Consider the following 22,257-nt stretch of genomic DNA (forward strand, 5'->3'; position numbering starts at 1 on the left):
GTGCAGACATACATGGGCTTGGCTTCCCTCCCACTAGGAGTAGCAGTTTTTTCCTTTCATTTGTCTAGTGACATTTAAAGATAAGTGTTAAGTTCATTTTGTATCATTAAACTGATATTTATAGGGTTTTTAAAATACAAAACATTCCTTTACTGAAATAAATCTTTCACTGAGAATGTGTCTTATAGATTACAACAGTAACACAGGAAAACTAATTAATGAACCAGAAGGAAAACCTTGATTATTATTACATTTTTGATAATATTAGTTTTTTGTTTGAGTGATAAAAACAATAGCTCTGAGTCCTATAAAGTTAATGCAGTCTTATTTCTGGTTTCAAAAATACTGTCTTGGTAGGAAAATAAACCCCATGATATTACCTTGAATAGTGTAATGGAGCAGTTTTTTAAAAATCTTATTTAAACTGAAGCCCTACTTCTGGAGCATTTGGAGGGAACCTCAGTTGCAGCAGTGGTCATATAGTTTTGGTGGGGAGGGGGTGAGGGTTATAGGAGGGCTAGTCCTTGTCTAATACACATGAGACCCGTGTCCCTCATGATTCTTTAGGAGGCTGTGATGCCCTATGAGGCTAGGAGAGATGGAGAGGGTGTGGGGAGAGGGAGGATGAAGGCAGGAGACAGGAAGAGAGAGAAAAAAGCTACATGGGCATGCCATGGAAAGAGACCAAGTCTGCTTTTTCTTTACTGCTACCACACTGCTGAATAGCCACATGTGCTAGTGAAAGATCTAGGTATATAAGTGTGGTTCACTGTGGGAAGTTTCAGTAGCAAATCTTTCTTCTACTTGAAGTCCATGGAATGATGGTTCTGCCTCTGAAACGAATTAGAATTTCCAGCTTTTCTTTGTATAATAAACAAGAACTTTTGTAGTCAGGTAAGTAAATTGAAAATGGAAAATAATTGCTTTTATATCTACATTTTATGTTAATACTTTGTTTGGTGTGTAATAAAGCTTCCTGTAAATTAAAATATATCTGTAACCCACTGTGATTTAGCCTCTTTAGTAGCAAAAAACTCTTATCTGCTGACATCAAAGTTTCTTTTCGTTACACGTTCTCAGATCCTTTAAAAAACTAGATGGATTTATTCCAATTCATTGATTTATAGTAAAATTTAATAAAATTATTTAAAATTTGAGATGTATTGAAATATTTAAAGAGTTCTTACTGAATTTAATTTTATATTTTGTAGTACACATTTATAAAAATTTATTCTTGAAGTATGAAAAATTGCATTTCAAAAGGAGATATTTTTTAGTGTTACAGGTCTATTAATAGAGCTTTCCTTGGGGGTGTCCTTAATATTTGTAACTGGGGAATATCTCATTTAGCTTATTAAAAACAGTGTAATGAATTAAAAAACCCCACTCATTTCTTCCTTTCTAAGCCTTTCTGCCTCTCTTTTTTGTTTTACCCGCCTTTCTTGCCCCTAGCGATTTTCCTGGAGGCCATAAATGAAAGTTGCTTTTGTAATCTTTGGCGCCCTAAGTCTGCATCGCTCATATTTCTGATTCCTTAGGAAGGTGATGTAATTCTGATACTGTTGGAAATTGTTTTGAAGACAGATTCAAAGATGATTTGCCTTCAGTGGCGGCACTGGTGCTTTTTATGCTGGCATGGATGGCCTCAAAGCTCTTGTCAGATACTTAGGAAATGGGCAGTGATAAAAACCACTACTATCTCTTCGTACCCTGTGTTTCTGATTGGCATCCAGGATGGTGGTAGAGTGCCTTTTCTGCCTTTGCTCTAACAGTAGGATGGCACAGGGATCTGCAGTCTCCAGAGAGCATGTAGAGATCCTGGGTGTTCTTACATTGGTCTCAAAGGAGGAAGGTCAGAGACTATATTATTTTTCCTTTCACATATCAGCTAGATTGGGTAGTCTTATTGCTGAGGGTTAGGAATAGAGAAATAAAATGAAGATTTTAAATCTATCTTTTTCCTGTAAATTAGGGTAAAAACAACACCTGGGAAAATAAAACTCAAGTCATAAATAATTTTTAGAATTTCATAGAAATAGATTTATGAAGATTATTTAAGAGGGATTCAAGTTAATATCCCTAGTTACATCCATTGTAATTCTGACCTTTACTGTCCTTGGGATCTGGTACAAGTTTCTGTGGGCCTCTCTTTCTCCTTTAGTAAAATTAGTACCTGCAGATATTTCTAAGAATCCTTTAAGTTCTTGCATTCTGTAAAAGTTATGAGAATCAATAGATTTTTTTCTTTTTCAAAAATTTTAATGTATCTTCCTTTTTCCTTGTAGCATTAAAAGCTATGTAAGGAATATAGGCTAGGACCCAAGGAGAATAATATAAAAATATGCCTAAGTTATTATAGCAAACAAAGTAATAAACTTTCTGCAGTTTTCAGTCTAGAAACAGGTTTTTTTCAGTTAATGTATTTTAGATTTATGAGACATTCTAAGGCAGCCATATAGACTTCAATTTTAGTGACTGACTTGTTTTTTAAAATTCTCTAAGCCACAGAATTACATTAGTGCTAACCATAACTGTTTCCATGTCACTTCCAGAAGACATTTTTGATTCTCTTATTTTTTCTATACTACCAAACTAGGAATACATGATTATTTACATTTTGTATGTAGAGTGTTCCTCTATAGGAATTTACCTGAAACTTAGATAAAAAATAGGAAGGAAGCCATGTTTTGTAGTTATCTCAGTCTATGAAAGTTGTTAGGAAAACACATGTGCATGATGGAGAATCTGTGAGTTCAGAAATAGAAGTTATGAGAGAAGCAGAGGTTAAGAACTTGGGGACTGATTATGTAACATCTTTCCTTTCTCAGTTTCTTCATTTATTAAGAAGAGACAGTAGTATCCATCTCATAGGGTTATTGTGATAATTACATGAGTTAATGCACTTACACCTACTAAGCATGCAATAAATGTTAACTGCTATTATAGTTGTTGTTATTGTTGTTAAATATGAGAAAGCTATCTGAGCAAACTCAAAGTTGGGATCAAATATAGACATGACACGACTCCTTCATCCACCCTCATCCACTTTCCTTAGGTGGAAGGGGATGGGAAGTGAGGAAGAATTATATCTTTGTATTTTCTCCTTTATTGCCTGAAATGTTTTGCTTTTAAAATTTTTGTGCCGGCTGAAATTCTACGTTGTATTTTTTTAAAATTATGACTGATGTATATCGTATAGAAAAAAAATTCCCACCCCATACCATACACAAAAGTCCGTTCCAGTTGGGATGTTCTAAACTTGAGAGCTTAGAGAAGATAACATAGGAGATTATATTCATAATCAAGAGATAAGCAAAGATTTCACAAACAGGGCACAAAATACCTGTCATAAAGAAAACGATTGGGCTTCCCTGGTGGCGCAGTGGTTGGGAGTCTGCCTGCTAATGCAGGGGACACGGGTTCGAGCCCTGGTCTGGGAAGCTCCCACATGCCGCAGAGCAGCTGGGCCCATGAGCCACAATTACTGAGCCTGCGTATCTGGAGCCTGTGCTCCGCAACAAGAGAGGCCGCGATAGTGAGAGGCCCGCACACCGCGATGAAGAGTGGCCCCTGCTTGCCGCAACTAGAGAAAGCCCTCGCGCAGAAATGAAGACCCAACACAGCCATAAATAAATAAAAAAAAAAGAATTCTCTTTAAAAAAAAAAAAAAAAAAAAGAAAACGATTAATAACTTGAACTTCATTAAATTTAAGAACCTTTGTTCATTAAAACATGTCACTGAAAGGGTGAAAAGACAGGCTACACAAAAGGGAAAGATAGAGGATATCCAGATGGGGAAGGGAAGAGGAGGGGAGGGGAGGGGAGGGGAGGTTAGTTCAGCATCATTAGTAAACAGAAAAAAATACACATTAAAACTACAATTAGATGCTGTTTTATACTGTCCAGATTGGCCAATATTATACTCTGACAATGGCAAGTGTGGTTTAGGAGGTGGAGGAATGGGAACTGTCAGAAACTTCTGGCATCACAACTTTGGAAACTATTTGGGAGTATCAACTACAATTGAAGAGACATATATCCTGTGACCTGACAGTTCCTCTCCCAGGTGTAGTCCCTAACAGGAATAAGTACATATGTTGATTAAAAGAAACATGCAACAATGTATATAGCAGCATTATTTGCAATAAGTGTCCATAGTAGAATGGGTAAATATGTTGTGGTATAGAGATGACCAATGAGAAAAATGGAAATTTTCAATTGGGTAAAATGGGTTAAATAAAAGGAGGTGGGTTGCAGAGAGAAGAGGATGTGACATTTTTGAAGCATGAAGTGCTTTGGAGGTTAAAGACCAATTCTATCTAGCCCAATGTGAGAATGGGTAGGCAACTTCTTTTTTTTTTCTTTACTGTGTACCACATAATTGCTTTTTCAACTATATGGGGTAAATTATCTATGATGGACCTGCTTGGGCGTATAAATACTTTTTTTTTAAAGTTTTGTTTCTATGGGAAATTATATTCAAGCTACAGACCACTCACACAAAGAACTTTTGGAATATAAGCTGGCTTGGGTTCTATCAGAACATTATTAGAATGATTTTTCTCTCTGTTTTCTATATAGCATTTCTTAGACAATAGGAGTTTGTCTCTTTGTGTGTTTTGCATTCCAATGGACCTTCTTGAGAACTTTGGTTTCATGAGTAAAGAGAAAGCGTTACAATCCACTCACTAATTCTTTTTTTTTTTTTAGAACTTTTAACCTCTGTCATCTGCAATAGTTTTACCATAAATGGAAGTCTGTTCTCAAAAAAGAGGAGATTGGGTTTCTATACTAGTTTTATTTATGTATTTATTAGCCATTTACCTCATTTAAAGTATTAGAATTAAAGACTTATTACAGTCTCTAACACAATTTAACCTCACCTCTCACTGAGAAAAAAGTATATATCATTACAGCTTTGGGTTTTAATCTTGTTTTATGAGGCCAAGAGTATGGAATTCAAATTCAGGCATATTAAATTCATAGATGTGATTTGCAGACGAAAGAATTTTATTTTCCCTAAGCTTATTTTGCTGTTACAGTCATACATTTTAGTTGGTGTAAAGTCTAGCCTTCCCCTCTCCCGCTACAACCCATGCTCAGTATAAAAGACTTCAGCTTTTCCTTCCTTTTCTTCTGTCTGTCAATAGTGTGCCATTTGGAAGAGGCAGTTCTCTTCATTGGGTTGGCATACACCATGAAGCGGCTTGCTTTGGGCAGGGTGCTTGACTTGTTAACTGACATGATCTTGCCTTATCTAATTCTCATTTATATGATAAGGTACATTTAACAACAAAGTAAAAGAACTTTCTCCTCTCTCAATGAGCTCTTGAGCCATTTCCTCATTTCCTATCATACACATACGCTTAGGGAGCAGGTGTAAAATCATTTAAGATTTTCAACTATTATTTTGCTTTGAAAAACACTTAATTAATCTTGTTAAATATCACCTTCATGATCATAATCATAACCTTAAGGAAAAGAGTGCCTTTTCCTTTGGCCCATTTGCTCACAGTAGGTGATATTCTTAGTGCTGAGATTTTCTTTCAGCCTAAATGCTAAAAAATTCAGTACACAGTCATTAATAGAGATGACAGCTACAGTAGCATTCTACTTATGAATATTCATGAAATGAAATCCATAGCATTAATTATATTAATTTACATACCTGAATATAAGTGAACCATAAGTTATAGTGATAGCTAAGCCTAAAAAAAAACCCCTTAGTAACCGTATATTGTATGTTTTTTAAAAAATAGAATGCAGTTTAATAAGGGCAGAGGTGACATTTTCAAAAGGCATTTGGGTATTTATAGTTAGAGATGTTTTTAGCTAAGAATTAAAGACAGTATAATCCTACAGTTTTCATAGGATTTTGTAGGGCTTATAAACATTCTTTAAAGGAAGAGCATATAAAGAAAATATATGTGCTTGAACACAGGAGAAAGCTTTTATATGAATAAGGGAATTAGTGGTTACTCGATTCTTTCTTTAATTGAGGTATAGGTGATTTTTACAATATTACATTAATTTCAGGTGTATAACAGTGATTCAGTATTTTTATAGATTATACTCCATTTAATGTTATTATAAAATAATGACTATATTTCCCTGTGCTGTACAATATATCCTTGTTGCTTATTTATTTTATACATAGTAGCTTGTGTCTCTTAATCACTCTCCCTTTGTTTTTAGTTTTTTCAAAAATTTCATTGCTGTGTAGTTGATTTACAACGTTGCATTTAATTTCTGCTGTACTGCAAAGTGACTGTTATACGTATATATATTCTTTTTCATATTCTTTTCCATTATGGTTTATCACAGGATATTGAATATAGTTCCTTGTGCTATACACTAGGAACTTGTTGTTTATCCTTTTTTTTTTTTAAATAAAAACAATCCCACAGCATTTATTGTCATCTGGTAATAACATAAAGGTGAGCAAAACAATATGAATAAATGCTTTAGAATTACACTTCTAACAAAGGACACCTAGACAAACTGCATTGCCTTCTCAACAATTTCTCACTTCATTGATCATTTCTAGTTGGAGACACTTTGGAGCAGAATAATGTTATCTCCTTTTAGCATGATCCGACCCAGTTGTTTTCTTGACTTCGTTTTAGAATAAATCTCTTCTGCATCATCTAATACGAGTTTCATATACTCATCAAAACCAGTGATACAGCCCTGTATCCACATATTTACTTGCTCATAAAGCCACACCTGAATCCGAGATATATTTTGCAAGTATCTGAAGATGAGATTGATGGGCTGCACCATCATCTTTTGCACCTTCTGGCCCTGGCCCCGGTACGCCATGGTGGAAGCTCACAAAGACCACACTATCCCACACACTCTATCCATCTGATATATAATAGTTTACATCCACTAATCCTAAACTCCCAATTTTCCCCCTTCCCCACCCCGTGGCCCCCTTGGCAACCACAAGTCTGTTCTCTATATCTGTGAGTCTGTTTTTGTTTTGTAGATAATGTTCGTGTCGGGTGTTTTTTGTCTGTTTTTTGTTTTGTTTTTTTTTGCTGTGCCGCACGGTGTGCAGAATCTTATTTTCCTGACCAGGGATCAAACCTGTGCCCCCTGCAGTGGAAGCATGGAGTCTTAACCACTGGACCATCAGGGAAGGCCCTGTGTCGTATTTTAGATTCCACATATCAGTGATATCATATTGGCCCATACCCTTATCTTGCCCCTCCCCAATACTTGATTCATATTTGGGACCATAGCTCTTTTTAGTCAGTGAGTTTTAAATTTAACATATTCTTTTGAAAGGAGTCATGGTTGAAAATAATTCATAATCTATGAGAATGGATTTATTTTCACCCAGTTTTGTGACTGAGAAACTTCGATTTCGGGAAAACAAGTTTTATGTGTGCATTTTTAGAAGTTAAAAACACATATGCTATATAGGTAGTATAACAGCCACATTGGTTATAAAAGATTTTAAAATCTAAGCCAAAATGCCATGACTTGAATTTCTTTAAAATATGTGATGTTGAACATCATCTTTACCTCAGAGATACAGATTGCGTTTGTTTTCAACTGGATTGTCTTTGAAACAGAGAATCAGAATTAACTCATTACCCTCATTGTGTTCAATCAATATTTGAAAAACTAACTGAACCATATTCAGTTAATATAATATTTTAAAGTGATACCGAGAAGGGTTTTGCATTAATAAATGCAAAATAAAATTTTAAAAAATCATTTTATTTCATCTCATTCTTTTATAATTTCTATTTTTGTATGTTTAGATGTATATTATATGTAATTTAATAATATATATTAGATTTTTATGTATATAATTAGTACAGTAAAACATGCATATAATTTATAAATGAAATCATATATTGGAGTTAAGTGCTTACAGTCTTTGCCTGGCAGGAGTGTTCAATTATAATGGAGAATGCAGTGGAGTGACAAGGGCCGTTGCTCTGCTTATTCCCTATTTCACAGTGAGACCTTTGGCAAGTCATCTGTCCTGTCCATAGTGTGGCCATCTTACCTTTGTTTGTATATTGGACTGACTGGCAAGATAGTACAGTGTGGTCTCACTGTGGGTAGAAATTGCTGAGAGTAAGCACCCTTCTATGGTCTCACAAGGGAATTTATTTACAAAAGATTGAAAAACACTGGACCCCTGAGGGCTTCATCAGGGGAACAGTCCTGAGTGCTTGGTAAAGTACTTTCACCTTTTGGGGAACAACAAATCTCTAAACAGTCTAAAGTTAGTATTATTATCATAGTAATAAATGGAACAGAAAATATCTTTTTGGATGGCATATTTTTTGCTGTTTTGTGAATGAGTCAAAATTAGGATTATACTCAAGGTTTTGTTAAAATATTCTACTCTTTCCCTTATTAGATTTCAAATAAAATATCAATATTAAATTGTTAATTGCTCACTTTTGTTACAGCATGTAAATCAAACGTAATGGATGGCCATGCAGTTGCTTGGGCTAACTTGCTAGGAAAAAATGTATTCCCTACAAAATCATGATTATGTCTTTGTGCAGTTTTTCACCTTTTTTATGATGGTTTCTTCCATGTATTAAATTCAGTTTTGGATGTAATAGATGTATGCTTTCACCTAATTTCATTATAATAAAGTTGGTATATTGGGACAGTTGACATTTATAAAATATGTAGTGATTTTGTTTGAAGTAATGGTGTTTGACTAATGCCATATTTTCCAAGGGTTTCTTATTGACTTTTCATCAAACATTACTTATTTTCCTTCACTATAGAATATATTGAACCACAACACTATGACAAGCATAATGAGCTTTTAAAGATCTCTGCCTACAGAGATCACAATCAAACGTTAAATATTTAGATATCAGATGCTTTTGTTCAAACAGAAATGATGCTTACTGTGGTGCAAAATTTACAAAACAGGAAGACAGATAAAACCTTTCTATAGGCTGCTTCCCAAATTGTTTATAAATATCTGGTTTTGCCATATTTAGCTTCCTTAATTGAACTTTGAAGAGATGGTACAAATGAAAGCAAATGAGAGTAGACTAGCTTACTTTTTTCTTTCCTTTGGATTTTAGGCATGGAGTCCCTCTCCATTAAATTATTCTAAATTATTCTAGTGAGAGTATCTAAACATTTTTATTATGCTGTGTTTTGAAAGCTCATTCAAGTTGCTATTTTTCAAGTTTTCTTATGATAAAGCAGTATTTTATTCCTTCATTTCAGACTGTTTATACACATAACTGTTATTTTCATAATGAAAATATTAAAGAACAAGACTGACACACTAATATAGACAAATTATTTCAAGTCCTTTATGCTATGGGATACCAATGAAATAACATTCTGAACCACAATAGGTTTTTCCCATTTGCTTTATTTTCAACGTAGATTTTATGTTAGAACTACAAATGTGGCTAGGACAGTGGTTCTCAACCTAACTACACAGCAGAATGATTTGAAGCCTTTTAAAAATTTATAAACCCCAGGCCTCAGGGATATATATTTTAAGGTCCCTCAGGTGTTCTTTGCGTAGGCAGAGTTGAGGAATACCTAGGTCTAGGAGAGCAAATGCTCGGTAGCATAGGTGAGAAGTACTATACTTATCTATTGATAACCTCAGTGGTTGAGCTTCAAAGCCACAAATAAAGGGGCAAAGGCTCTGAACCCTTGAAATAACAGCTATTAAAGGTTTTCACTTTAGCCCAAAAGAGAAGTCCTTGACCTTGTTTTACATATAATCCTAACAATTCTAGTTATGTGGTTTCTCCAGCCCTGATAGATGAGAAGCGGCAAAATCAAACTAGGAGGCTGTTGGTAAAAGAAGTAATAGTTGTCAAGCGTGGGAAGATAGCACAAACAGCTGCGTTAGATCTCGATGCAGAAATTGATGGACATATGAATATGTTGACCTTCAGTCATTAGAGGTGGAAAATTATGATCAATATTATCTGATTTAGGAATCGCGATAGTTTTTATACATTTTAGAAAGATTTTAAAATTTTAAGTTGGTTAAAGAAGGGGGAAATGATTTTAAACCTGAAATATTTACTTACCTGAAAGATTCACTTCTGTAGAATGATAGTGTATTCCCCAGTAGTAGCAGATAAATGAGGCATTAATAGGCTCGTGCAAATGGGGGGAAAAAGCTACTGTGTCTATTTGGCCAGATATGGTTTTTAAATGCTAATAATAGAAGTATCTATTTCAAAATCTTACCACAGCCAAATTAAAGCTTTTTTCATTCGCCGTACGCTTTTCCAAAATTTTTTACATGTTTTCTTCTTCCCCACAGCAATCTCACGGTTTAGGCAGGCCTATCTGGCTCCAGATTGCCGAGTCTGCTTACAGATTCACTCTGGGCTCAGTTGCTGGAGGTGAGTGACATGTCTATGTGCTGTTTCAAGCTTGCGTTCATGTAATATTATCTCACTAGACCGGGACAGATCAGCAAAGGTTCAGTTCATTGTTCCCAAGGGTCACGACTGCAGGGCTTTCTGAAGTATTCTTTATTTTTACCTACAATCAGAGGACTTGTCATAGCACGGCCATGGCCCCTCTGGCTCCAGTCTGTCTTCAAGACAAAACCTCTGTAATCATGTGAAAGTCTTGGATGCGTGCTGCACTCCCCTTAATTATACTGGTTAAAGCCAGTACGAAGAAATGGAGAATAAGACTGTGTTTCTGGTGTTAGGAGTGAGGGCAGGTAAGAGATCAAGATTTGGGGTACAAATCCCAGAACCTTATGAAATAAAACAACCTCTTAAAGTGATTCGCCTTTGCTTTTCTGCTTGTTTCCCCCACTACCTCATCTTTTACTGGCTGAAGAATATCTAGACTTGAAGGTTATTTGTTAAAATGAACCTCTCTTCCCTGCTTCTGGGCAAAATTTGAGAGGCTTTTTTTGCTTAAATCTCTCCATAGAAAATGTATAAAATCTGAAGTTGCTTTATTGAGAAGAACCTAGTAGTGTGATTAAAATACTTATGATTTTTCAAAAGAAGCCTAAACTGTTGAAACTATTATTTTTTCTTTTCAATCTCAGTTTTAGAAGTTGCAAAGCATGTTTTGGTTTTCAACAGTTGAAAAATATAATACTCTAATTCATGTTATAAATTTTTCAGTCCCTGAGAAATTCTAAAGCCTGGGCTTTTTTTTTTTATAAACCGAATGCTGTAAGTAGGGGGAGGGTCATGTTGAGATTTGGTTCCAATATTATAGTTGTAACTAAGGTTAATTTACCAAAATGCTGTAGTAAACTAAATTTTAAAATTGCAGCCACCTATGTGTAGATATATAGTTATTTTAAGAGGTAACTGGTATAATATGTAGGCATTTAATGGAAAATATAAAGAAATATGTTATATATAAGAGTTTAATGTTGTTAAAGGAAATTGAGTGTTGATTATCTAATGTTGGTGATGACTTGAAAATCCATTACAGTTGCTCTCCGAAGCAGCTGTGTTTATGGATCCCAGTGGTTGCTAGCCTGTGATCCTTCAGCTGTGTATGGAAGAAGGGAAAATTACGTAAAATCTCTTTTGTGAGGATATATACTGTGTTCTGTTTTCTAGTCCTTTGATTTGAGATTTGTTGTCCTTACAGATTCTACGTTTAATTGTGCTCTCTTTTAAGCCTAACAATTGTTTCGTTTGTAGCTGTGGGAGCCACCGCGGTGTACCCTATAGACCTGGTGAAGACCCGCATGCAGAATCAGCGTGGCACCGGCTCTGTTGTTGGGGAGCTGATGTACAAAAACAGCTTTGACTGTTTTAAGAAAGTCTTGCGTTACGAGGGCTTCTTTGGACTCTACCGGGGTGAGCAAGCAGATCTCAGCTGCTGAAGTTAGTGAGTTTATCTCACCAGCAGCAGGTTTCAGACTCACTGATTGTGAAAATCAGGGCGCAGCCTTTTCAGTCAGACTAGGGCTGTTTCTCTCTTTTTATTTCCTCCTTGCTCATTTCCCTTTTTACATTCTTGCTGGTAACTAGCAATATTAGTCTGCAGACAAGGTCTGTATTTCTTCTTCCTGCAATCTAAAGCCTGCGTTTTCCCCAGCATGGGTCTATGGTGGTCACCATGCTCTTACAAACTAAGGCACATGTCTGCAGGTGGAGTACGAGGCTGACAGCTAAGAAATAGAGAGCTTCTTTTCTCAAAGAATTAGAGAGGAGAAATGTGTCTCTCCTCTGTGAAATAGAAACCAGGCTGCCACTTGAAGGTGAGTTTACACTCTGTTTGTTTCAACTGAAAGAGATATTGCATGTTTTTGTCTCTTCCAAGGAGACCATTCGTAAGTCTTTTCCTGTGAGTCATCTGAAGGTAAAAAAAAAAAAAAAAAAAAGAAAGAAAGAAAAGAAAACCTTTTTGCTCCAAGTCTCATTCTTGCTCCTTTCTCCCTGTAGTTCAGAGGCACTGAGTGGAAGCAGAGAGATTTTCTTTTGCAGGGAATGTTACCACCAACTCGAAGCTGAGCACACTGCTGTCGGCACCAGAGGCAGCAAGCCCCGTGCAGAATTCTCCCCACCCCCATCGGCTTTGTAGGAACTTGTTCTCTTGGGAGAGGGAGACTTTCATGTACATGTTTTCACATTAGAATTTAGGGTTTCCTTTGGGAGGGAGATTAATTTTTTAATCCCTTTGGGCGCCACTTGGAATTCTTTGAAAAACTCTCTACATGCTCAATTCCAGGGCATTTATGTAATTTACTGTACTTGTTTGTTTGCACACACAGTCCCATTAATCCTGAGCTCATTCTGAGCTCTGCTGAACTGTTTGGCTTAGAACTTCTTCCTCGGAAAGAAAAACTGGGCCTGAGCAAAGCTTTATGCTCATGGCCAGGAGGAAAAACACTTCTGATTGGCATTATGTGCAGATACTCAAGTGAAAATGTAGTTCTAATATACTTATACTTGAAGGAGAGGGTCGTGAGGATGTTCATTTTTGGCATTGTGTATAGAACAAGAGAAAAGAGTTGTTCTGGAATCAAACTAGGCTCAATACCCTGCTCCTGAGAAAGAATGTGATGAATTTTATTCAGATATGCAGAACTCTAGCCCGTCTAAATTCTAGCTGTATGACATTTACTCCATGGGAAGAGGTGTGCATGTTAGAATGCAGATCTGTGCATGTGAGTGCTTGTTTTAGACTTATATTAAACACTGCATATCTAGATTTTATTTAATAGGGAATCTGAGGGTTAAGTGGCGCTACAGTGGGTTTCTTCTTTGACATCTCCAATCTTTCTCTGTTGAGTAAGAATCTTTCTTCCTCCTTGGTATACTTTAAAAGAGAAGGAACCTAGATATACACCGCACAGTTTAGCCTTCTCAATGGATGGATGCTTACAGAAGATTTCATTTGGGAGAGATGTCATGTTAATTAAATGGGTCCAATATAGCAAGTTGGGGGTGGAGGGTGTGGAGGGATCATTAGCTTGATTCAGAATGTGAGCTGGTAAAATCAGTCCTTTAAGTGAGAGATTGTAGGAGTCCTGTATCTGAACACTGTGATTGTTGAGATTGTCATATATTGCTTAGAAGTGGTCCATTATTTTGTCAGATGATTGGCAAAATTGTTGACAGATCAGCCTAAATTTCTTTATAGGCAACAATGATAAAATGACATAAATCAGCACTTTATTAAAATTCCGTGAGCCTTATTGAGGCAAGTAGTAAAACAAATACACATGCTGACACGGTTGTATGGGAGTCAGATTAAAAGTAATAGGGCCTGATAATCATGAGAGTTAGAAAGTTAAGACTGCCATCTGCTGATTTATTCTTTTAAATCAGTTTGCTACCCATTAAAGGTGTGTGCAGATTTGTGTTTGTCACTGATAATTCAGTTTGACTGACAGTAGGCTGTATGTACGATTATTTGCTGGCTCTCAACTTGTAGAAAATCACTCAGCAGTATCCTCAAAGTAGGCTTAAGATCAGCAGCGAGCATGCAAACACATACATAACTTCCCCTTGGCTGGGTGATTTAAAGGATATAGTATGTTTATTGTTAGCATCTTTAAAAGATGTATGCAAAAAATGTATTTTAACGATTTGGATAATCTGTGTGCTTTAGAAAGTTGAGCCCTATGAATAGCTACAGATGTTGAGTTGTTTATATATTTTTTCTTTTGCAGCCAGCCTGGAAAATTTAACTTTCTAAGAATAATGATTTCCTTTGTTTTAGGAGAATTCTTTTGAAATGTCTTAAGTTTGACATATATTAGCAAATAGGCTAACAATGGGCTGTTTTTGCTTGTAGAAGATACCCATTAAATGTTACTTAAAACTGCATTTTTCTTTGCAGTTTTGGCTTTCTTTTAAATAAATGAAAGAATTTTAAATACTGAATTCTGGGTTTCTGTAAAGAGAAGATGATGGGAGTTGGTTTTCCGTAATAGCCAAGCCACTGTATGCTATTACGCAGGTAGCATCATTTGTGGCAAAATCTGGGTCTACTTAACAGGAAACTTTGCAGAGCTTTTCCAAGCATACAGCATTGGCTTCTCTAAAGCATCTATGTACGTTAGTACGTTGTTGGTTGTACAGGGAGGGAATCTGGTTTCATTGCTATCGGCAGTGTTCTGGGAGTAGACAAGATCCATGGGTTCCATTCCTTCCTCATACTTTTTGGGAGGTGTTAGATAACCAGGCTTTAAAGGAGGCATGCTTAAGAAAAGGATTTATAGCCTCAAGAAGTATAACATTGTTTTGACATGAATAATTATTATATACATATGCATAGTTTTTAGGATAAGCCACTTTTCCCATTTTAATAAAAACCCTAAAATGTTTGATGGGTAAATAATATGGGGAAAACCACCTTGTTGGGCTTGTGTATTCACGTCTAGTGCATCTATACCGCTAACAATTCTCTCTGTTTACCTAGGTCTGATACCACAACTTATAGGGGTTGCTCCAGAAAAGGCCATTAAACTGACTGTAAGTTTCTTTCTCATTGAATTTTTGTCATTTGTTTAGGTTATCATTAAGCCAAAAATGAAAACTGATGCTGGTAAGACTAGCACACTATTAAGGCACTTGTAAAATTTTAAACTTATTTGTAGTCATTTGCTAATTTTAAATTTTATATGAGACAAATATTTTGCTGATTTGGGAAAACCAGTAATGTACCACTAAAGGTAATGATTGGGAATTCTGGTTAACTGATGTTGTCTTTCTAATTAGGTCAATGATTTTGTCCGGGACAAATTTACCAGGAGAGATGGCTCCATTCCACTTTTAGCAGAAGTCCTTGCTGGAGGTTGTGTAAGTATTAATACTGATGATTTCTCATGGCAAATATGTTCCTTAGGATTTTTGCACACTGGATATACTATCTGAGTGACATGCCCCCTGAACTCAAGGGACTCTAAGCAGATTTTCTCAGTGATCATATGGAATAATTTTTTAAATTTCATTGCATAATCTCACTGGTTTTGAGGCAGAAAAGAGGTAGTATTTTTGTAGACGTAGTATTCTTAGAAGCTCCTAAAGCATTACCTTTTACACTTTTTAGAGTTCTAATTCTGTTTCTTTTTAAATACCACAGAAAACAGAGTAGTGGGTAGAGTTACCCTATATTTATATTGACTGGAACTTTAAAATAAGTGTGAGGTGACTGATTAATTGGGCCCTTGTTTTTTAGGTGTAGGATTGAGTAAGCCACTGTGGTATAATTATAATTTTCCTCCTTTTAGGGACCAGAGCAAACAACCATAACTATGTTGAAGCTATTGACAATTCTGAACTCAGAGATTCTGTCTTTAAAGTGTGAGCATGACATTGGATTTAGACCAATTCTCAAATCTAAGTTTGCAGCTCAACTCATCTTATGTGTGGTGTTCCTTTCACATTTGGTAGTACATGATTTTTTTAAAGATTTATTTAGTCCATTTTGTCCCTGAAACCCTTAATGACTTCCAGTTGACTTAGCTGACAGTCTTGGCTAAACCCTTCTCAGTTGCTTGTGGAACCTGAGGTGATGAGGTCAGTGACCTTTGCAGCTTTTAATTCAGAGAAGATTCCCTGAGGGTCAGAGAGAGAGGGTGCTCTGGATTCTCCTTCATGATATTTGTCAGCCTGGCACATACCTGGGTCCTCATCTTTCTGCAACCAAAGTTCTCATGGAAGAGGTAGCTTGGCGCACTCCCTTTGTGTGTGTGTGCATGCGCGCGCGCGTGTGTACTTATGTGCATTTGCCGCTATACCTGCACACATGTCCAAGTGCATTCTCAGGGAGAAAACTCATGTCTTTGGCTAACTTTTTTCATGGAGGACAAATAATGGACATAGACTAAGACCTTTGCTTAGTTCTTACTGTTGTTTCTCCTCTTCCCTTTTTTTTTTTTTTTTTTAATAAATTTATTTATTTATTTATCTTTTTATTTTTGTCTGCGTTGGGTCTTCGTTGCTACACACGGGCTTTCTCTAGTTGCGGCGAGTGGGGGCTACCCTTCATTGCGGTGCACGGGCTTCTCATTGCGGAGCACAGGCTCTCAGCACGTAGGCTTCAGTAGTTGCAGCATACGGGCTCAGTAGTTGTGGCGCACGGGCTTAGTTGCTCCGCAGCATGTGGGATCTTCCCGGACCAGGGCTCGAACCCGTGTCCCCTGCATTGGCAGGTGGATTCTTAACCACTGCGCCACCAGGGAAGTCCCTCTCCTCTTCCTTTACCCCAATTAGATGCTGTAAGTGTTTCTCTTCTAATGAAAGAACCATTGCATATCATAAATATTCTTTATCTCAGTGGTTTTAGTTTTAATTTGGTTAAGAAATTTCCTAACTCAGCTTTGCCGCAACACGTGTGTACATGTGTCAGAAATCTTACAAGTCATGCTCTCTGTGTTCCATGTAGCTAATTATTTGTTTCCATTTGTCATATCCAGAGGTTTTTGCTCATGAACCTGACTTGTTCCCTTGTCTGACATGTGACCTAAGTGGTTAAATTATAATCAGGTATTTGGTTCCTTTGTTCTTCCTAGGTATTGACCCTGTTTCTAGGTTTGAACTTTGGGAATTTCTCTTGAAGTCTGGGGTGCCTCGAGGGTTGTGCTGACAGTCTAAATCTCTTCCTTAAGCATGACTCATTTCTGGACCCTTTGATGGATTGTCTAGCTGGAAATTGACAGCGTGAAAAACAGGTTGGGCTCTAGGAGGATAATTAGGTTGTATGCAGTTCTTCACCACAAACACTTTCTGCTTCCCTCTTTCCTCTACATCTCTTCATTTCAGGGAGGAAAGAAAATGTGTAATTATTGAGTTTCTACTGATGAATTCGATCACACTACAGTATAAATGATTGTTAAAGAACAATCTGCTACTTCTCCCAAAAGTCTACATATTTCAACAGAGAATAACCTTAAACAAAAAGGATGAGTCTCTACCGATAGAATATCAGGCACTGTGGGATATAGGAATACTCTTTTTGCTGAACAAAACATGGTAAGCAGCCACCAGATAAACACTAGGAAGAGTGGCTGCCCATGAGGCTGATCAGGAGAACCCAACCCTCAGGATCCTGGGTACGGGTGGTGATAGAATGTGGAGTGTCCTGTGGGTGTTTGGCTGAATGCTGTCAGTGCCACCAGGTGAGAGGAGTACAGCTGTTCTTCCAAACATCACTCAATTTTAAAGATGTATTGGGTTGGCAAAAAAGTCCCTTCGATTTTTAAGTAAAAATAAAAGACACGTTTTTCATTTTCACCAAGAACTTTATTGAACAACGAATTCACCCTTTTGTTCCACTACCTTCTGCCGTTTTTCAGGCAACTTCATGATTCCATCTTCCCAAAACTTTTTATCTTTTTGAGCAAAGAACTGTTCCAGGTGCCTTTTACAGTCTTCCGGGGAATTGAAATTTTTTCCATTAAGAGAATTTTATAAAGACCTAAATAAATGGAAGTCTGAAGGTGCAATGTGTGTGAATACGGCGGATGAATCAGAACTTCCCAGCCAAGCTGTACCAGTTGGTGGTCCCAGCCTGATCATCAAAGAAACATATGGTCTTGCGTTATCCTGATGGAAGATTATGCTTTTTCTGTTGACTAATTCTGGATGCTTTTTGTCGAGTGCTGCTTTCAGTTGGTCTAATTGGGAGCAGTACATGTTGGAATTAATCATTTGGTTTTCCCGAAGGAGCTCATAATAGAGGACTCCCAATCCCACCATATACACAACATCACCTTCTTTGGATGAAGACTGTCCTTTGGTGTGACTGGTGGGTTCATTTTGCTTGCCGCACAATCTTTTCCATTCCACATTATTGGACAGTATCCACTTTTCATCACCCATCACAATTTGTTTTAAAAACGAACGTTTTCATTACGTTTAAGTAGAGAACTACATGTGGAAATACAGTCAAGAAGGTTTTTTTCGCTTAACTTACATGGAACCCAAACATCAAAGCGATTAACATAACCAAGCTGGTGCAAATGATTTTCAGCGCTTGATTTGGTTATTTTTAGTATGTCGGCTATCTCCCCCGTGGTATAACGTTGATTGTTCTCAGTGTCTCGATTTGATCACTATCCACTTCAACTGCTCTACCCGACCATGGCGCATCGTCCAGAGAGAAATCTCCAGCACGAAACTTTGCAAACCACTTTTGACACATTCAGTCAGTCACAGCACCTTCTTATACACTGCACAAATCTCTTTTTGCGTTTCGGTTACGTTTTTACCTTTCTTGAAATAATAAATAAAGCATAGTAGGCCGAAAATGTTGCTTTTTTTCTTCCACCTTCAATATTAAAATGCCTACACAAAAATTCACCAATTTTGATAAGTCTTTTTTTAAATGCATGCTGATAATGACAGCTGTCACATACAATCTAAGAAAATTATTTTGAATGAAGTTAGAGGCAACTAAGTGCTACTGGAGCCATCTTACGGAGAAAACTGAACAAACCTTTTTGCCAACCCAATACCTAATGTGTTGACCTAATGCAGATTAATTGAGAAGAAATGGCTCAAACTGAGCAGTTAGTATTGACTTTATAGATTTTTTTTCCATAGCAGAAGAATCAGCTAGGACTGGGGTCTTGAGTTCCCTACATCTGGGAGGGAAATTCTACTGCTCTGAAAATGACTGTGCCGTCCTTTAGGAAAAATGATGTACACTAACTAGATCATTGAGGTGACCAAGGAATGAAAATATCCAGTCCTTAAGCATTATGTGTTTTTTTGTTGTTTGTTTTATTTTGTGATCTGTTTTTAAAAGTATGCGATATTAGATATATGCAAAAGAGAACACATTATATAAACCAAAAGTTATAATAAAATGAGCATCCATGAGCCTACCACTCAACTTAACTACAATATTACTATTATCATTGATGCTGGTTTTTGCTTTTACTGTAGCTCTAATCTGCTAGAATGCTAGTGAGCGGTAGGGACTTTTCTTACTGGGCTGAACATTTTATAGGCATTCTCTCATTATTATTCCCAATTGGAGTTGAAGAAAATAAAACCTGAGAGATATCTAGCACTTAGTGAATGGCAAAGTTGAGAGTCAAACCACTTTTGTCTCCAAATCTCTATTGACTCATATTTGGTATGTTTTCATTCATTCTTTCTTCCATTTATTCATTCTCATCCAACAAGCTGTCAAGGCTGAGAAGGATTTAGAGTTTCTTCCTGTGCAAGGAACTAGACTTAGGAAATGTTTATGTCTCATAGAAAAAGGGTAGTTCTGACCATTCTCACCAGATAAAACCTTATCTTAAATCTAATCATATTCCACTGTGGTAATTTGAAAGTAGAATTCCTTATCCTGATTTGCTTCATTTCTACATGTCACCAAAGAAAATACGTGCTTATGATTATAATTCATTGTAATAATAGCTACCGTTTCTTGAGCATCTTGCACTGGACTGAACACTTTATAGGCATTATCTCATTATTATTCCCAGCTAGAGTCAAAGAAACTAAAAGCTCAGTGAAATCAAGCACTTAGTAAATGGAAAAATTGAGATTCAAACCACTTCTGTCTCTAAATCTATATTCCTTCATACTTGGTTTATGTTTCCATTCGTTCAGTCTTTCATTCATTCTCTCATTCATCGAATGCTTGCTATGTTTCAGGAAAAAATTTTAAAATAACAGCTTTATTGAGATAGAGTTCACATATCATACAATTCCCCACACTTAAAGTGTACAATTCAGCAGTTTTGAGTATATTCACAGAGCTGTGCAACTATCACCATAGTCAATTTTAGAGCATTCTCATCCCCAAAAGAAACCTAGTACCCTTTAGCTATTGCCTTCCAATTTTCCCACCCTCTCCCCATCAAGTCTTAGGCTACTACTCGTAAACTTTCTGTCTTTATAGATTCACCATTTCTGGACATTTCATATAAATGGAATCAAACAATATATGGCCTTTTGTGTCTGGCTTCTTTCACTTAGTGTAACGTTTTCAAGGTTCATTCACATTGTAGTATGTATCAGTATTTCAGGCCTTTTTTATTGCTGAATAATATTTCATTGTATAGATAATACCACATTTTTTTAATCCATTCATCAGTTGTTGAACACGTGGGTTGTTTCCACCTTTTGGCTATTATGAATAATGCTGCTATGAACATTGATGTAAGAAGTTTTGTGGACATATGTTTTCATTTCTCTTGTGTATATACCTAGGAGTGGAATTGGTGGGTCATATGGTTACTCTAACTAGTATTTTGAGGAACTGCCAGATTGTTTTCCAAAGTGGCTGAACCATTTTACAATCCTACCAGCAATGTATGGGGGTTCTGATTTCTCCACATTCTTGCCAATACTTATTATTATCTGTCTTTTCATTATAGCCATCCTAGTGGTATGAAGTGGTATCTTACTGTGATCTAATGACTGACAGTGTTGAGCATCTTTTCATGAATGTACTGGCATTTGTTTATCTTTGGAGAACAATCTATTCAGAATATTTGCCCATGTTTTAGCTGGGTTGTTCGTCTTTTATTATTGAATTGTAAGAGTTCTATATGTATTTAGTGTATTCTGTATACACACAAGAGTTCTGTATATATTTAGTGTACCTTACCAGATACGTGATTTGCAAATACTTTTCACTTTCTTGACTGTGTCCTTTGAAGAACTGGACTTTGATTTTAATGAAGTCCAACTTATCTATATTTTCTCTTGTTGCTTGTGCTTTTTGTGTCATATCTAAGAAGTCCTTGCCTAATCCAAGATCATGAAGATTTATACCTCTATTTTCTTCTAAGGGTTTTATAGTTTTAGATCTTACATTTAGGTCTTTGATCTTTCACACAAATTTTTAACCTTAATTTTTTCCGGTGTTTTGCTTTGAGCAGAGATATTACCAAATGAAAGTTTTATTTTTCATTGTCAACATTTCAGTATATTTCCTCCTAATGCTTTTATAGACGTGCTTTTGTGCATGAACAGACATACACACACACACACACACACACACACACACACACAAACGCATGCATGCACATTATATATATTTTTTAACATCTTTATAGGAGTATAGTTGCTTTACAATGTTGTGTTAGTTTCTGCTGTATAACAAAGTGAATCAGCTCTACGTATACATATATCCCCATATCGCCTCCCTCTTGCGTCTCCCTCCCACTCTCCCTATCCCACCCCTCTAGGTGGTCACAAAGTACCGAGCTGATCTCCCTGTGCTATGCAGCTGCTTCCCACTAGCTATCTGTTTTACATTTGGTGGTGTATATATGTCAGTGCTACTCTCTCACTTTGTCCCAGTTTACCCTTCCCCCTCCCGGTGTCCTCAAGTCCATTCTCTACGTCTGCGTCTTTATTCCTGTCCTGCCCCTAGGTTCTTCATAACCTTTTTTTTTTTTTTTTAGATTCCATATATATGTGTTAGCATACGGTATTTGTTTTTCTCTTTCTGACTTAACTTCACTCTGTATGACAGACTCTAGGTCCATCCACCTCACTACAAATAACTCAATTTCGTTTCTTTTTATGGCTGAGTAATGTTTCATTGTATACATGTGCCACATCTTCTTTATCCATTCATCTGTCGATGGACACTTAGGATGCTTCCATGTCCTGGCTATTGTAAATAGTGCTGCAATGAACATTGTGGTACATGTCTCTTTTTGAATTATGGTTTTCTCAGGGTATATACCCAGTAGTGGGATTGCTGGGTCATATGGTAGTTCTATTTTTCATTTTTTAAGGAACCTTCATACTGTTCTCCATAGCGGCTGTATCAGTTTACATTCCCACCAACAGTGCAAGAGGGTTCCCTTTT

At 36.6% G+C, this 22,257-nt stretch overlaps 1 protein-coding gene and 1 pseudogene across 4 annotated transcripts in view; one reads left to right on the forward strand and one right to left on the reverse strand.

The window, feature by feature from the left end:
* The window catches only part of SLC25A12 (solute carrier family 25 member 12), a 183,455-nt gene that overhangs the window by 145,324 nt on the left and 15,874 nt on the right, over positions 1–22,257 (forward strand). For all 3 annotated transcript variants that reach the window (XM_082395398.1, XM_082395400.1, XM_082395399.1), the window contains 4 exons: positions 10,295–10,376; positions 11,658–11,816; positions 14,890–14,942; positions 15,189–15,269. In XM_082395398.1, the coding sequence (XP_082251524.1) occupies positions 10,295–10,376; positions 11,658–11,816; positions 14,890–14,942; positions 15,189–15,269 (375 nt within the window). The remainder of the gene's footprint in view (positions 1–10,294; positions 10,377–11,657; positions 11,817–14,889; positions 14,943–15,188; positions 15,270–22,257) is intronic.
* Positions 3,819–10,288, reverse strand: LOC309630335 (small nuclear ribonucleoprotein E pseudogene; annotated as a pseudogene). Its single transcript has one exon. The product of its transcript is annotated as a small nuclear ribonucleoprotein E pseudogene (transcript).

This window comes from Balaenoptera borealis, assembly GCF_965194805.1.
Source record: "Balaenoptera borealis genome assembly, chromosome: 6".
Taxonomy (NCBI): domain Eukaryota; kingdom Metazoa; phylum Chordata; class Mammalia; order Artiodactyla; family Balaenopteridae; genus Balaenoptera; species Balaenoptera borealis.